Source organism: Triturus cristatus, chromosome 4_2 (assembly GCF_964204655.1).
Source record: "Triturus cristatus chromosome 4_2, aTriCri1.1, whole genome shotgun sequence".
Taxonomy (NCBI): domain Eukaryota; kingdom Metazoa; phylum Chordata; class Amphibia; order Caudata; family Salamandridae; genus Triturus; species Triturus cristatus.
The window spans coordinates 735,262,508-735,279,960 of NC_140586.1; the positions used below are offsets into that span (position 1 = coordinate 735,262,508).

The 17,453-nt window shown below is 43.3% G+C and overlaps 1 protein-coding gene across 1 annotated transcript in view; it reads left to right on the plus strand.

Moving 5' to 3' along the window:
- The window catches only part of NRDC (nardilysin convertase), a 1,316,087-nt gene that overhangs the window by 390,747 nt on the left and 907,887 nt on the right, over positions 1–17,453 (plus strand). Inside the window, exon 11 of the mRNA XM_085602630.1 lies at positions 9,088–9,165. Within this exon, the coding sequence (XP_085458756.1) occupies positions 9,088–9,165 (78 nt within the window). The remainder of the gene's footprint in view (positions 1–9,087; positions 9,166–17,453) is intronic.

Sequence of the window (17,453 nt, forward strand, 5' to 3'; positions counted from 1 at the left end):
GATCTTTCCTAGTGCTGGAAGGAGCGATATTGGGCGGAGATTAGTAAGTTCAGAGGGGGATTTGTTAGATTTCTTCATCAGGGGTTTGACTATTCCCTGTTTCCACAGGCGAGGTACAATTCCAGTGCTAAGAGAGGAATTAACAATCTTGTTAATAATTGGGTTCACCACGTCAATGAGTTGATGGAGTATTCTAGGGGGGCAGGGGTCAGAGGGTGAACCAGATTTGCATGCCAAGATAATTTCTCTAGTTTGATCTAAATTAACTGGAGTGAAGTTTTTAAGACTTCCAACAGGGATTTCTTTCTGGGCGGATAAGCTTAACCCCTTCAGCGCTGCGCGGATTCCTCCGCGGTGCTGAAGGGTTCGAGCGCGGGCGGGGCCATGACGGAACGGTTCCGTCATGAGCACAGCTCAACCGATGCTCATGACGGAACCGTTCCGTCATGAGCATGGAAGGGGTTAAGGTCTGTGTTACTTGGGGAGGAGGAAAAATTTTTTGGATGGCATCTATTTTCTCCTCGAAGTCAGCAATTTGGTTACAAAACTCTTGGGATGGTGGAATTTCAGGTTGTAACGCTCTGGGCTGGGTGAACGTCTTCACAATTGAAAACATTTTTTTTTGTTTATGTTTGGACTCTTTAATGGCGTTTGTATAAAAACATTTTTTAGCTGTTTTAATGATGGAATGATAGGTTTTCCTCAGCTGGATATATGAAAGTTTGTCTGCCATGCAGTACATTCTACGCCATTTGCGTTCAGCTTTTCTGCAAGCTAGATGGGCTATTGCTAGCTCTGGGGTGAACCAGGGGGCTCTGGTCTTAGATTTTTTTGCTATTCTTCGGGGACGATTGGGAGGTTCACGAGCTTTAATTTCCTGACGAATCCAACTGTGGAAAAGGTTAGCGTCATGTTCGACGTTACCGGTAAAGTTAGGAATCTGAGAATTGGTGATGGGATTTAGGTCGATGTTTTCCTGTACCTTTTTCCAGTTAACGAGGTTATCCGGGTGTGAGCTAGGTTTACTGGTAGTTAGCACGCGTGAAGTTTTAATTTGGAACGGGATCAGGCTATGATCAGTCCATATTTGAGGGACAGGAGGTAGGGTTGTTAGAGGGGAGAGGTTAGTGCAAACCCCATCAAGTGTATGCCCTAGTAAGTGAGTGGGCTGATTAACTCTTTGATGGAGATTAAAGATTTCTAGGGTCTGAAGAAAGTTGTTGACTTGTACATCGGTTTTGGACTCAAGGTGTAGATTAAAGTCCCCAACGAGAGTGAAATGTGGATATCTGAGGAGGAGGTGAGCCAAGGAGTCACTCAAAGAGTCTAGGAATCTGGTGGCATTACCAGGGGGGCGATATATCAATCCTCCGGAGAAGGACGAAGAGTCGTTAAGTTTGATAGAGAAGCCAAGACCTTCCATGTCTTTTAGGGGGTCTAAGTTAAACGTGCGGCAGTTGAAGCTGTTTTTGAGTACTACAGCGACACCACCACCTCTTCCCTTCAGTCTGTCTTGCCTAAAGATGGAAAAGCCCTGGGGGAGGGCTATGGCTAGATCAGGGTTACTATCGTCCGTTAGCCAAGTCTCAGTAATCAGGAGGCAATCAAGATCTAAATTTTGGATAAGGTCCCTTATGTCTTGGCTGTGCCGACACATGGAGCGAGCGTTGATCAGCCCTCCTTTAAAGTGTGGTGAGTTATCCGTGGAGTTGGTTACGGAGGTAGGTGATTTAGCTGGGTCGCTGTCAGAGGACCAACGGCAGAATTTACAGCTGAAGGGACCATATAGGTTCTTCATGTCAGGTTTGCAATTGCAATTGTACTTCCCGCGTAGGCGGTATAATTCGTTAGGCAGATACCTTACTAAGGGGGGAGTTAGGACAGAATTTCCTGCGCCTGTCGCGGACTTGGCGCGGACGGGCGCAGCGGGCTTGCGCTCGTCCGCTGCGCTTCCTGTGCATGCACATATCTAGTTGAGGGGGGTGTGGCCTCAAGGGGGCGTGGTCAGCGAGCACGCCTGTCGGAATGGCGGCCGCTCGAGTAAACAAACAAACGCTACAGCGTTCAAATCGGCTGTGCGTGAGAAGAAGGAGCGAGTGTCTGCTGCCCCAACCAGAGTAATGAGGGCGGTAAGCTTTGTATTGTCAGTGCACAATTAAAACATAGCAAATTAAGTGACACCAATACAGTTTTTAAAACCAGGAAGAAACAAGAAATCGTACCGCCACCTCCCGGCTTCCGCCTCAGGAGTGGGTTAGGAAATCTATAAACTTTTGTCGTTCCCTTTGACCAAGATTCAGCGATAAGATCCTCAGCCTCCTTCGATAATCCACGCACTTGCCATATTCTCCTGAAATCAGCCATGCCACCAATCTTAACTGACCCCTCACCACTAAATCGTGAACATTCCCTTATGGATCCAGAATGATCTCCCTCCAATCCGGTAACAACACCGGATCCTCTATCAATAAATCTATCATATCTGGAAACCACACTTGAGCTCTCCAAAAAGGCGTCAAAATTACCATCTCTGCCTTCTCTCACCTTACTTTCATCAGAGTTCTCTGAATCAATGAGAATGGGGGAAAAGCATAATTTCTCCCCACACTCCAATCCTGGAGAAAGGCATCTATTCCTTTCGCTTACGGATCCGACCTCCAACTGTAAAACTCCTTCATCTGGCAATTGTCTGTCCGCAACAAGATCCACCTGAAATGGACCCCACCTCTTCTCCAACCTCAAAAATATTCCCTTCTGAAGCTTCCAAATGCTCACATCTCTGAGATATCTTGAAAACCAGTCCGCTTCTACGTTGCACAGACCCGGAATATATTGTGCCTGAACCACAATCTCCTTCTCTAAGCAACATTTCCAAAACTCCTTCGCCAAGTCTCGCTAAACTCTTCGATCGAGGTCCTCCCAATATGTTCACGTACCACACAGCCGACAAATTGTCCATCTTCAACAGCACACAACACTTCACCTGATCTCTCATGAAGCTTTTTATTGCAAAAGATCCTGCAAGAAGCTCCAGACAATTTTATATGCATCTTTCTCCTCCTTTGACCACTTGCCCCCTGTTGACACCAGACCACAACATGCTCCCCATCCTTGAAGACTCGCATCCGACTCTATCTCTACCTCTGGAACCTCCCCAAAAATCGCCCTGCCCTTACAAGCCTCCAGATTCATCAGCCACCACTTCAATTCTTCCTTCGACTCTTGATTCAACAACATTTTTTGAGAATACTTTGCCCCCCTCCTCAAATGAAAACCCTTCAATCTCTGCAATTCCCTGTAATGTAGAGGGGCGGGAAAAATCGCTTGAATTGATGCTGACAATTGACCCAGCAACTGAGCTAACTGTCTCAATGCAATCCATTGCTCTTCTCACCTCCTTCCTTATTTTCTTCACCTTCATCATAGGTAACCTCAACACACAGTCCAACGTCTGTATCTGAAAACCTAAAAATGTAATCATCTGCTGTGGTTCCACACAAGACTTCTCTTTGTTCACTACAAAGCCTAGATCCTCTATTACCTTTACTGCAAACACCGTCTGTTCCTTTGCCAAGTTCCTCTCCTCCACCATGATCAAAAAATCATCCAGATATACTATTAAACGTATTCCCCATTGACCTCAACCAAGCTGCTACTGGACGCATCACCTTCGTAAAACACCAAGAGGCCGAAGTTAACCCGAAAGGGAGACTCCTGAACCTCCATAACCTTCCTTTCCACCTGAACTGTAGGAAGTCCCTCTGCTCTTTGCACATAGGAATAGTCAAATAAGCATCCTTCAGATCCAATCTTGTCAACCAATCTCCTTTCCTTAAAAGATCCCTCAACATATGAATCCCCTTCATCTTGAAATGATTGTACGTCACCCAATCGTTCAATTCCCTCAAATTTATCACAGGACGCATACCTTTCTCCTTTTTATCCACCAGAAATATGTTGCTTATAAATCCTCCCTTCACAATCGTTGCCACTTCTATAGCACCTTTTTTCTCAAACTCCTCTATTTCCTTCGTCGCCAAATCCTCCATCTCCACTGAGAATCTCAAAATATTCGGAGCTCTCTCCTGCACTGGCGTCTGCAAGAAATCTATTCTGTAACCTGTAACCGTCTCCAAAACCCATGGATCCTTTGTAATTTCTTTCCATCTTGAAACAAACTGGGCTAGTCTGCCGCCCAACTTTATTTGGATAGAAAAAGGGCCTTGTAAGCATCTTACCTGAGGCACCTCTTGTCCGCCTCTCTGAACGCATTCCTCTGGCCCTGCTTCGCTGCCTCTGAGGGAAGAAAGCTCCCTGTCCCCCTCTTGATCCGTAGAAACTGGATCCATAACTAGTAACATAGGGCCTTCCTCCTCTTCCAAAGTTCCCTCTAGAAAAGGCTTGTCCTCGGCTGGGGAATCGACCCCTCATCCTCCCGGCCACTCCAAAAACTTTCCTTATGTCCTTTTTCAAGCGAACTAAATGTATTTACATAGCGAGACATATCCTTAACGAACTCTTCTCCAAAGAGCAAACCATCACTACGCTCTCCAGGTTCCTTATTCGCTAAGTCCGCCAATTTAGGGTCAATCTGAAAAATAATTGACTTCCTCCTTTCAATGCAAATTGCTGTATTTGCATTCCCCAATGGACAAATGGCCCTTTGGACCCATTGTCGCATTTCTGCCACATCAACTCCAGTATTATTAGAATGTGCTTCCTCGCACATATTTTTGTCAACGGTCCCAAGACATCTAAAAGTCTATCTTGACACCCTTTTAAACCCTTCTCTAGACCTTTCCTAGGGTCTTTTCCATATTTATTTATAAACGCCATCTTTTGATCAAGTTCTGGAGTGTAGGCAACCTTGCTCTCCACACTAGGTCTAGGGCACTCACTTCTCATTCTTGTCCTGACTTCTTTGGGTATCTCCCTCCTAATCCAAAATCTCACGTACTTTGCTACGTGCTCCACCGGAGCGCACTGTGGAGAAAGTGGATGTTGTATTAATAAAGGGTCAAACATATCCTCACCCTGAGGATCCACAATCTCATGTTCTTCCATTTTAATCTCTCTCTCTTTTATTTTTCTCCTTTTAAGTGGAACTTCCTCCACATCTGAATCTTCGATTCCTGAGCTATAAGTAAGCTCCACATCGCCACTTGAAGATGTTGAATCACAGTAGTATTTTTCATTTTCTGCGCCCTTTTTGCGCCCTCCTTCGCCTTTATAGCGATTCCTCTCAGAACCTTACGTTCTTTACCTTTTTTAAATGACTCAATCATTTTTCTTTTTTGTGCCTTTTTATTTCCATCTTTAGAACCACCTGCAACCACTTAATTCTCCTCCATGGTCCAAAAATTCTTATCTTCTCCTGATCTTTGCCTTCTCAACATCCCTTTCTCTATTGTATTCTCTATTTTTTTTATCTATTGATGCTGACATTTCCCCAAACATTTTTTCCATGTAGCTCTTCATTCTCTCCTCAAAGTTAACTTCAACACCTTCCATTCTCTTATTTATTATTCTTATTTTTTTTTTTATGACTTTCCTTCCACACTAACCTTAAGTTTTCCTTCAAAAACCTTTCATCAAACTGAATCAAAAATCCTTTATAAACTCCCTTCCTTTCCTCCTTCTTTAGCAAAGATATTCAAATTATTATCCTTATCTCCTCACTTATAAACTCAAACACGACCTCCTCCTGAACTTCGTCCGAAGTCTGTCAGAAACTGCCTATCGTTCTGACAGACTTCGCTTTTCTAATCCCAAAATATGTCCTCCTTAAATCCCCAATCACCGCAATGACAAGTTTTCCAATTCTCTAAAATGGCTGCCGCACGTTGCGTGCGTGCGTACGGCGGCCCCACTAGCTCAAAATTTCCTTCTTTCAATCTGCGCGCGCCTTCCTCGCGCTAGGGATCCCAACGCGGACCTCGAGACACACAAACCACCTCCGCTCGAGGCTTACAAACACTTTGCCTCGCGCTCTCTCTCACGCCTGCCTCAACTACCAACCGCCTTTTCAAAGGTAACTCAAAATTAACAATAAGGCTCTTTCCTACCGTCGCGAGCCTTTTAAAAACTTATATCTCATTCTCATTATTTATGCCATTATAATCCGCTCGCAATAGCCACAAAACTAACACTGATGAATCTACAAAAATACATCGCTTTACTTAAATAAACTGCAGTTTTGAATACTAATTCTTTTAACGATAGCTAATAAATATACTCTATTAGATAAATCATACAATACATCTGCCAAACTTATACTAATTAATTCAATACGTAGGTATAAAGTTCGACTTATCTGTTCACTGAGCAGCAACAAAATAGGAAGATGGCTGCCAGTTCTACGTATTTATGCATGTTTAGTGTTCTAAGAAGATGATAGTGTTCTGATTCTATTGTTTATTTGTTGCTGCTGTCTGGGGAGCAATAAAAGGGATAATGCATAATATTGGCCTCCGGGCCTTGATGTAAAATCATGATTTTCTACCCATTTCTAAATGTGGAAAATCTGCATTACATAGGAGTTGCCCAATGGAAAATTGGTCATTGATTTCAGTTTTGTTGATTCTGCTTAATATTGTACCTTCACAAGCAAAAACTGTGCACAAGGACAGATGATACGTGGTTTGCCCACAATGGAGCACAGGCTTGGTTGGGGCTTTTTCAAGGCTGTTAATGATATGTGTATAACAAAGGAGAGAGTAATAATCTGTCCTTGTGCACAGTTTGCTTATGAAGGTACAATATCAAGCAGGATCAACAAAACTGAAATCAATGACCAATTTTCCATTGGGCAACTCCTATGAAATCAGAAAATTCCTCCCAGCTTTGTCCGCTTTTCTAAAAGCTAGGCTATACATAGGTATAGAGAGGGACTAGGGTAGATGTGCTAAAGTATAGCTAAGGTTACAGTAAAAGGGTAGTAGTAGAGGTAATAGAGTATAGGTAGTGGTTGAGGTGCTGTGGTACATGTAGTGATGGAAATGAATTACTAGGGTATTTGGGTAGATGTACTAGTGCAACGGCAGGCGTAGAAGTTGGAGAGTAGAAATGGTGTTATTCATGTATTGTCAAGGCTAGAGAAATCAGGTTAGAGGTAGAAGTAAAAGGGTTGTGTTAGAAGGGATTGATGCAGTATGCTATAGGTAGCGGTAAAGGTACCTGATATACGCAGGGAGGAGACATGCGAGGTTTAGGTAGGAGTAGAGAGCAAGCATTCAATTTGCTGCTTTTTTCCAAAACTAAACTTATGCATCAGAGGAAAACATTACATACACCGACTGTAGGGGGCCAGTGATGTAATAAAGGTAAGACAAAACTTACACATCAAAGCAAACAGCTTTTTTGTGATGCATGGTCGATACTTATGAAAAAGATCAGTAACAAATGGTACAGTTGCTATATATTAAGGACAATACACATGGGTTTTCTTTAGTTCAAAGGAAATTCAGAGTTGTACTGAGTGCACGTTCTGCTGTGACAAACGAAATCTCTTTAGCTTTCGTTGAAAACGTCACCTTAGCTGACATATGTAAGTCTCCTTCATGGTCATCTATACAGATGTTTCTTCAACACTGTGTTGATATTTAGTCAAGACAGAAAACAAGAGTGCTATATTTGTTTGCTACTACTCAGAGGCTGTGCCCACCTCTTTAAAATTATTTTTATTGAGGTTTAGTTTTTTATTTTATTTAATCCAAACAGTGAAATAGGCGTCAGCAAAGCAGTGTTTGAGAAGGAAGATGTAAAGTCTTGAAAAGCAGTATACGCATTGCTAAAACACTCAGACATAAATTACAGGTTGTACATTACTATAGCTTGAGCATGCAAATACGTGAATCGCAACATTATGGTATATTCAACGTCATGGGTCTTAGTATGGAGAAGTTGGTTTACTACATGAAGGTTAGATTGGGCTGGGCCTGGTTACCTCATGTTAAGTGGTGCAGTGCGTGGACCTCTAACTATGGAAGTGAAAGGGGGTGGTGACAGAGTTGCAATGAGTAGGGAATAACTGGGAGGACGGCCCAAGTGAGGATGCAAAGGAAAATTGCAGAGGGAGAGAGAGAAGTGTAGGTGGGGGGTCAGGGGGTGGTGTTGGATGGAGTGGTATCCGCTCGGGCAACTGAATATTTCGCACTGTAATGATCAGGGAGAGAAGGAAAGTGCACAACACATTGCGAAGAAAGGGGAAGGAGATGTGGGGCTAGTGAATGGCAACAGGGACAATCATTTGTTGAAGGGGGCTTGTGTGCAGGGGTAAGTCTTCTAGAGTCAGTTCTTGGAATTGGGTGAGCATGTTTCCCAGGCTGCTGCTATGGGTCGTTTGCAGAGACGCCGGGCATCCTCCCAGTGTAGGGCGGTACTCTGTGCTTCACCCCAGCGGAGAAGTGATCTGTGCCACTGGGAAATCACTGAGGGTTGTTTGGCTCTCCAAAGCTCTCTTTAAGTGGTATACTGCTAAAAGAAAGTTTTTGATGGAAACTTCTAACCGCAGACTACTTCGGTTATGTTTTCAAATTCTAAGCCTCTGTAAACTCAGTAGGCAGAGAAGAAGACTGGGAATGCACATGAAGGCAGGACAAGGGAGCGTATGAGCCTATGGTGACAGTAGGTTAACTGAACATGGCAGGGATGAAAAAGCAAATTAGAACACCCCAACATGAACGTGGTCAAAAGTCTGGGAGAGAGCCTTACGTTGGCTAGAAAATTGAACTGAACTGGGTATGCAATGGGAGGGAAGCTGGGGGAAAAGAGCAATTTTGAGAAAGATGCCGACAGGTAAAGAGGGAGTGGCCTCAAAAGAGAGAGCAAGAACTACCTGGGGGATGCAAGGGTAACCAGGTTGGACAAACAGCTGGATGAGGAATTGAGAATAATGGCTAGATGATGAATGCAAGACCGTGATCTTGGCATCCGAACCGGACGCAAAATATACTACTCACAAGATTTTTTTAATACAGTTATGCATGAATGATAATGTATCATGTTTGTAATTATCTTTTACAGATCTTTAATTAGTTGATAATATAAGAATGTAATTAACTTTATTTATATTGCTTGCATTTTTAGAGTGAAGCCACTTCATTATATCTCCTGGCTAATAGGACACGAAGGCAAAGGCAGTGTACTCTCCCTTCTTAGAAAAAAGTAAGTGTTATAATGAACAAAACAAGCATTTGGAAGATGCAACCAGTATGTTGTTGCGCTAGCTTTCTGCATTAGCAGTTGTTTGTAGACAAAACCTCAATCCTTTAACATTCTGTTTTAGAACAGTACAATATATCCTATTTTTGTTCTTCACTGAGTCTATGATGCTTTTGAGACGAAAGTATGAGATAAGGAACTAAGGGCATGATTTTGGGTTTGGTGGAGAGAGTACCGAGTCGCAACAGAGTACCCTCTCCGCCAAACTGATTTCTGCCTGCCTCATTTAGTTTCGGGCGAAGCGCAAGTATGTCATTAACCTAGACTACTCGGTTTCCTGTACTGACTGACATCTCCAGCGGAGTAAGGGCTGTTGGTGGTTTAGCTATTTGTCTGCCAGCCCTTTTTAGAATGGGCAACCAAATGGACAGTTTTTACTTGGACACCATCACCCAAAATGTGGCGGTAATTGAAAGTGAAAACATTTTAATGACCCTACGCCATAGGAGATAAATCCCATGGCCATTGCTTTTTTCATTTTCAAAAAGAAAATCCAGCTTTAGGATTTTGTTTTTGAAATTAAAGAAAGATCATTAAAGAGTACGGCACACTTTCAATGCGTTGACCAGAACCGCCATGACGGCTGTTCTCGCCAATGTAGGAGATATCTGCTGTGGCGACGGACAGCTCTAAATCTGGAGTACAGCTACTCAGTCAGGGAATCAGAGTATTTTACTCTGTCACCTTGATAAAGTAAAATCCATACTCACTGCTCTAAATCAGCCCTTAAATTATGACTCGGTATGGCAGTTGGTTAGACTCTGGTTTACTAATGACTCGTGCATAATGACAAATAGGTTGTAATCCTACCAAATGCTTTACTTGGGAATGGAGAGTTGATAAGTGTTATAAAACGAATCAAGAGATCAAATTGTGTGTTTATATTTACTTTTTGTTTGAAATTAAATACATGTTTGCAGTGAGAAACCATTCAGGTTAACTTTAACATTGTCCCATCACCTACTGCAGCAAATATTAACAATACCTCTTCACCTTTCTCCCTTTTTTGAACTTCCTCTGATTGATCCATTGTGTTATCGAACCCAGGATGGAGTTGGTACATAACATAATGACCACTTTTATCGTGTTTCTTAAAACCTTTGACATATAGCTATCTCTTGTTTGGTCCTAATGTTGTGTTGGCAAAATGGACAAGTGGTTTCTAGGTAATTGGGGTTCTTCATGGTAGGATACAATATTTAAAATTAGCAGTTGTGCACCCTTCCCCTTAAATGGACTAACCCTCTCTACCCTTGATCTCCCACTGCTTTGCACTCTCCCACCTCCAGGACATCACCTGCCCTAGATTTAATTTGGATCCCTCTCCTTACCAGAACCCTGTGTTACTTTCTCAGTTTCTCTCTATTCACCCTCTCTACAGCCTCCTTGGATCCCTCTGGCCCTTGGTTGGTTTAATAACCAACCTAGATCATCTCTCTCCCTCATCTTCCCACCTTACCCTCCCTCTCTCCTTCAGAGTTTGTTTTTTTTGCACAACATTACCTTACTTTCCTTTATTTCCTATATGCCCCTTCATATAGTTCTCAGTTTTTTTATGTAACACAGTATTAATCATTATTCATGGTATATTGTAAACCACCCTATACTTCACAGTGCGTTAGTGCTGTATAAAACGATTAAATATAGGTTTATTGGTATTCCTAAATATTGAATAATTCAAGCTTGCGTACTGGGATACTGGAAAACTCTAATGTACATAAAATTTGATAAAACTTAGAGTTGAGATCTGCACTTTTTAGGTAGGGTGTTCGGCAAGACCTTTACAATTATTTATATATGTAATATACATACAGCCAGCTCTCTTCATTCCTTGGTCTATCATTCACATGTTTTGTTTCACCCACCGCAAAGTACAGCAAGAGGCTCCGGTCACGGACTTCAGCCATTGGCTTACTTCTCTGAGAGTGAGGCTTTTTGCTCTTTCACAATGTGCACTCACCCATCAAAAATAGTCCACTTGTAATTTTTCAAGAAAACCATTCACAAACTTTGGTAAAGCCAAAAGGTGGCTGCCAGTGTGAGACCTATTGGCGTTGCTAATACTTATTCTGAATGCAGGTAATATCTGTACAGTCTATCCAAGCTAGATTTTCCAAATTTCTTACATAGGGAAAATAATTCAGAAGGCAACACTTTACCCTAGCAATTCGGCCAGGGAAAACCGGGATGATAACTGGAAAAAGTGAGAATTAGAACCTTAAAGACAGTCTGTCGAGCAGAATTGTGTAAACATACACTTTCTTTTAACTATCAGGGCCCATATGCCGCAATTCCTGTACTGAATGCTGCCTCTGGAGTTCTTTTTCTGCCTTGTGTGGGAAGACTCTCAGAACATTTGCTAGAGTTATCCTTTTTTGTGAGGACTTTTTTCCACAGATCCCAATATTTTCCATTCAATGTCTTTTATCATCTTTAGAGCGGCTGCTTCTTCCTTTTTCACATTTCCAGGGAGCTTTTCTTAATTTTTCTGCACGCCTTCCCAGTTTGTGAAATTTCCCTCATGTGGGAGGAAGAAAGAAGCCTCTGACATCCATTTTTTTTTTTTTGGTAAATATTTTTATTTGCATTTAAACACTCAAAAAGCAGTACAATCAACAACTATGCCTTGCCTGGGCATGTCAATATACAACTCCCATCACATAAACGTCCCATTTATGAGTCCGCAGTATATGGGGTAAAGCGTTGCCCCCCCAGCAACCTTGCAGGATAATCCTTAGAAGCCCACCACCCAGCGTCCACCCGTAGGCATACCATATACTCGCAGAGCGCGGAGTCCCCATGCAGGAGGTACCCCCGTGTAATTGGAGCAACCAAACAAGATTCAAACAACTACCCCATGCTACGACCCTCCCCCGACCACCCCCCTACACCCACCCCCCCCACCGGCATGACTGCTTGACAGGATACATGGCAAGACACTCAAGTCTTGGACTCTACATCCCTGACCTTCCCAAGAAGCCTCTGACATCCATGACAGAATAATTAGCAGATAATAAATTCCTGACAGCTGCTACTACTTCGGTTGCCACCCCAGGCTTCCTGAAAGGCATATGCCACCACAAGAAGATCTGCCTTAAATGAGGCTTGACCTCCCAACCAGAGTCTGGTTCTATTCATGAGATTCAGTACAGAAGAGGCACATGCCTTCTATGTAAACCTCTGTCTCTGAGACGGTGAGAGCAAGCGAATTGATGAAGCAGGCAAGTAAGCATGTGTCATTGCTGTAACAGGTTTCAAAACAGTCAGTGCCATTGCTCCTTTGTTGGGGAGAGCTACGACAGACATTTATGGGAAAGCATTCAGCTTTCCAAGTATCATATACAAGGTTTCAGTGGTATTAACACTTTCTGGTTTCGAAAGAAATTATCAGTGCTTCGACAGGCTCGTCTGACCTAGCCATAGCTGAATTTTTTTATGGCATTTCATTGAGAAAGTCTTCACATCTGCAAGTTACCACACACAAACATGATGCATAATTGAAGTGATGAATCTTCCCTTCCGTGGGTGGTTCTGCTTGAGCCCATTTGGAGAATGAAATGCAAAAGCTAAAGAATGAGGCAGAGGTTCTAACAGCTGAGGATCTTGAAAAATAAACGTTTTAGTAGAGACTTTGGGAGAACTCCCTCAAATTTTGTCTATTCTCAATTTCTGTTCTCTGTGCAGCACTCCAGTGAGAGTGTATACAATAATTTTCAAGAGTGTCAAGCAATCACTACTGGCAAGTGAGTATTAAATATACTGCAGAATGGTTTTGCCTGTCGCTTCAATGTAAAATCATCAGTATTTCCTCATAACGTTTTCCAAACGCATGGCTGTGGTGTGGCAGCTTTTATCTGCAGGCAGAACATCTTCATCTGTCTGTAGTGAAAATTCCTAGATCTGGATGACAAGGCCCCAACAAATTAACCAACCTCAGTTAACCAGCTAATCAACCTACCACAAGCAGGCTAGGTAAGCACACCTGCTTAGCACCAGGACATCCTTGTGGGTTACAGTGCTCTTAATAAATACAGATAACATAACCATCAGGCTTGCCCATCATTTGGGTCTCTAAGTGAACTTTCAGAAAACCACCATAACCTTAGCACAAGTTCTCACGTAATTAGGTGTGCAGTTTCCCAGACTCTGCCACATCCTGCACCATCAAATGTCATCCTTTTTCAGTTGAGTTGGCATTCTTTGTCTTGATTATTTTGAATGCTGCCCAGCTCAAAGCTCTCAGTAGAAATGTGAATGGGATGACTGGCTCATCTTATGGTAGGGGCGAAGTTATAAAAGATGCCGCCCAATTGAATGGGGAGTTCACCTGCAGAACCTGACCGTTCTGGGCCTTTGGTTGGAAAGGGTATGTCTCCGTCATGTCAGTATTCTGGAAATTAAAGCAGTGCATCTAGCACCTAGGGCATTTTTACCATCCTGACGATGGACAGGATTCTAATTCACACAAACATACATGCAGGAACCTGATTCATCTCCTTCCTTCGATTCTCTAGTGATCCCAAACTGGCAGCAACAAGGAATCTGTCCATCCAAGCACTCCACCTTCCAGAAGATTAAAACTACAAAGATATTTTAAGCAGTTTTTACAAATAAAATCACAAGTGTGTGTGCATCAATGACGTGCTGCTAGACATCTTTTCAGATTGAAGTTTCCTCTAATAGACATGCTCAGAGCACCTTGAAACATAACATTTCCAAATATCCATAGTACAAGAGCTCGACTTGATGTGCAGTGGCTTTTTGATAGATTGTTGAGCTGAAAGCTCTTTCCACCTTTCTGTCAATTCCATTGATTCAGATGTTTCTGTTGAACCCGAAACACGCTGTAACAAAGACCATTTCTGTTGCTCCTCAATGACTGAGGGATTGATTGTTTCCAGGTGACCTCCATCTGTCCAAAAAACCTCACAAGAATCTTCTATGCAAACTATGTTTGTCGCCAGAATATGAACAACTGAACAATAGCAGTGTGACTTCCTTGAATTTGCCAGCATGTCTCCTGAGTCCATATAAATGGTCATTTAAATTGCCCTCATGCTTATCGGGACCTATTCGGAGTCAAACAGCAACTAACATGATCATTCTATATTTCTAGATGGAAAATGTTACTTATTTTGCCAGCTTAATAAGTTGATTCTACACTAATTCTAATGGCAAATGCTTCACCTACCAAAGTAAAACGTTCAGTTTTACCCAGAGATCACCCAGCTGTAGTTATGCCTTCTAGAGAAAAAACATTCTCAAAGATCTTTTTTCACAATTCCCCTTAAGAATTTTTTAAAAGGTTACCTTGTTTACTTTCGTCTTCAGCAACCACCTTCTTCAAATTTGGTCTTATCTAAATAAATAGCTTTTCTTTTCGAGCCCTTACGCTGAGTCTTCTTGCGATATTTCTCATGGAAGGCAGCATTTCCAGTGATCATCATTGTGGTTGGTCAGACTAGTGAGCTTCAGGCTTTTTCAACATTAGAACTGTACACTGTCTTCTATTCTAACAGAGGTTATGCTGAAGACTCTTCCTCAATTTGTGCCCAGAGTTGTTTCTGTTTTCCTTATTGACCAGGCTGTTACATTACAATGTTTTCATTAACCTTCCCACCCCAATAGATAATTTGTTACATTTCTAAGATTTGTTTTTTTTACCAAGTGTGGTTTACAATCAACAATTACACAAGGTAGAACAGCGTAAGTGTTGCACATATCCGTGTCAGTATGTGACAATAGGGGCAGGTGATGCTCAGGAGTGCTGAAAGGGCAGGTGAGCTGTCTGCAGCGTTAGCTATGAGAATGGAGATGTCACCTAACTGCCCTGAATCTTGTACTGTCTGTTCCTGAACTCGATGTGTAAGGCTTCTCCCTCGGACCTCTCCCATCATTGCAGCGCTCCGAACCAGGGCTCCGGTTTAGAGCCCAGTTTGAACGCCAGTATAAGGTGATGGCCCATTTGGTGAGAAGGAGAGCGAAGCTGGCAAAGAGCACCCTCATTACAATGTGTTTCCCATTTTTAAAGATGCCCAAAGCACAGGCCTCCCAATTGCCCACGACCGGAAGCTCTGTCACATCCCAGATTATTGAAGTGCCCCAATTTGTCATGGCCACCCCCCACGTTTTGCCACTGGTATTGATGTTTTTTGACTGATGTGCACCGGGTCCCTGCTAGCAAGGCCCCCGTGCTAGTGCTCTTTCCCTACAAACAAAGTTAAATGTCTCATTGTATTACAGTTGGCACACAGTTTAGCATCCCTGTAAGTCCCTTGTACATGGTTCCCTTAGTACGGCTACTAAAGAGGGTCCCTAAGTGCTGCAGCATATATTATGCCACCCTAAGGAACCTCCATACAAATTGCATGCAGACTGCCATTACAGGCTTAGTGACATGGTGCAAACCATATCTGAAAACATGAGATGGCACACTCACTGTGTGCTGTGCCAGTCACTGCATGTAATATATATGAATCACCCCTACAACTGGCCATAGAACCCTAAGCCAGGTGCACTATATTTTATGAGGACATATCTGCATGAGTAGATATGCCCATGTGATGTCTAGTTTCATTACTAGATATTGCAAGTGAACAGGGAAGCTATCATAAGGTATATACTGGGAACTGGTTATTACGAGTCACCCAGCTACATAATGTCTTCACTGAAACCTACCCTTCACTCCACTTAATGACCCTAAATGTAGTATTTTGGTGGCTCCCTGACACCAAGAACTCAGATTTGTCTGTCGAAAGAAGGAGAAAGAAGAACTAAAGTTCTGAGAACTGTGTACCAGCACCTAACTTGGCACAAAACTATGCCTGTCTGCTACTCTCTCCACAATCACCGACTCGTCCAGAAGCGAAACAGCCTCCACAAAATCTTGGAGATCTGCTCAACACTTCATCAACCCAGCAACATCTCCATTGGAGTGAAGGAGCCACTTCCCTGCACCAGCAGGCACAACTATATGTGCCCTGTACAACTTTGTGTCGACCCCTGGCCCCACCGAGGGAGCAGTGCCACAGAAGGACTTCGAGGCTCCCAGAGGTCAGCACCAACTCCCCAGCGAGTACTGAGCTGTTGGAACCTCCAGGAGCTCCCCTGCACTAATACCCTGGGCAGCCGAGCCAGTTGAAAGCACCAAGGCTTGTTTGTGTTCGGTTGGATTACCACTGCCACAAAACTTACCTGCACGTTGAGGCACTTCGAGAGAGACCAGCTCTGCACCGAGAGTTGCCCAGCTGTGTTTCTTTTCCCTTTTCTACAGGTATGCCAAGAACCGGGAGAGGCACTAACTCACCAACCCACCGGACAAAACACCGCTGAACCAGAGATCTCCAGCCCAGGCTCAAGTAATCCAACAATGTCTCTGTGGTCCTGAGACCCTTAAGAGCCGAGCCCACCCCCCAGGGTTAAAATTGACTAGTCCCCCAGCACCCACTTGCTGCCATTTCTACTTACAGGTCCTTCTCCCATTGGAGGCTCATGTCTCAAATCTGACAGCTGTCAATTTTAGGTCGAGCTAGACAGCGCAGCTGTCTCTCGAGATCTGCAGTAATCAGTCTGTGTACTTCTAGTCCATCCCCTTTATTAGCAATGCCTTTCATTTGTCTATGTCAGTGTCCCTGCTTGCTAGTGGCCGGTCCTGCCTCTGTGTCCCTCCTTTCTCTCTTCTGTTCCTTTCACAGAGCAGGGACTTAGTGCTGTCTCATTCCACCATGGTTCTTTGTGTTCGTTAGGGGACTATTTTCTTTCTTGGTTTCCTGCTCTGCTACTGTCTGTGTGCAGCTTCAGTGCGCTAGCTGCTTACATTCAGATCACGCATTCTTTCTCCCACCTCCTCCGAAAACCACAGTTGTATTACTGCTGCCTCCCCCACTGTGGCTCCCATTGCTTGTTCATAATTGCAGACATGCTTTATCAGCACTGTGCCCCTTTCACAAGAGCGCTGCGTTGGTTTTACTTTCATTGTGATTTTTTCAGCTCTTCCCTCCCACTCAATTAGCAGGCTCCAGCTGAGCAAGGGAGCCACACTTCCGTATTCCCACGGGAGATTTGTTTATTGTTGTGAGCTGCCACATTTTTATTGTTTTTCCTGATGGCTAAAAAGCAAAGAATGGGCGAACACAGCACACGACAACATGGACCAAGTAAACTGTACTGCAATAAATGAGGATACGGAAGTATGCCTCCAGTTTCGGAGGAGGGTATGCCTGAGACAATCA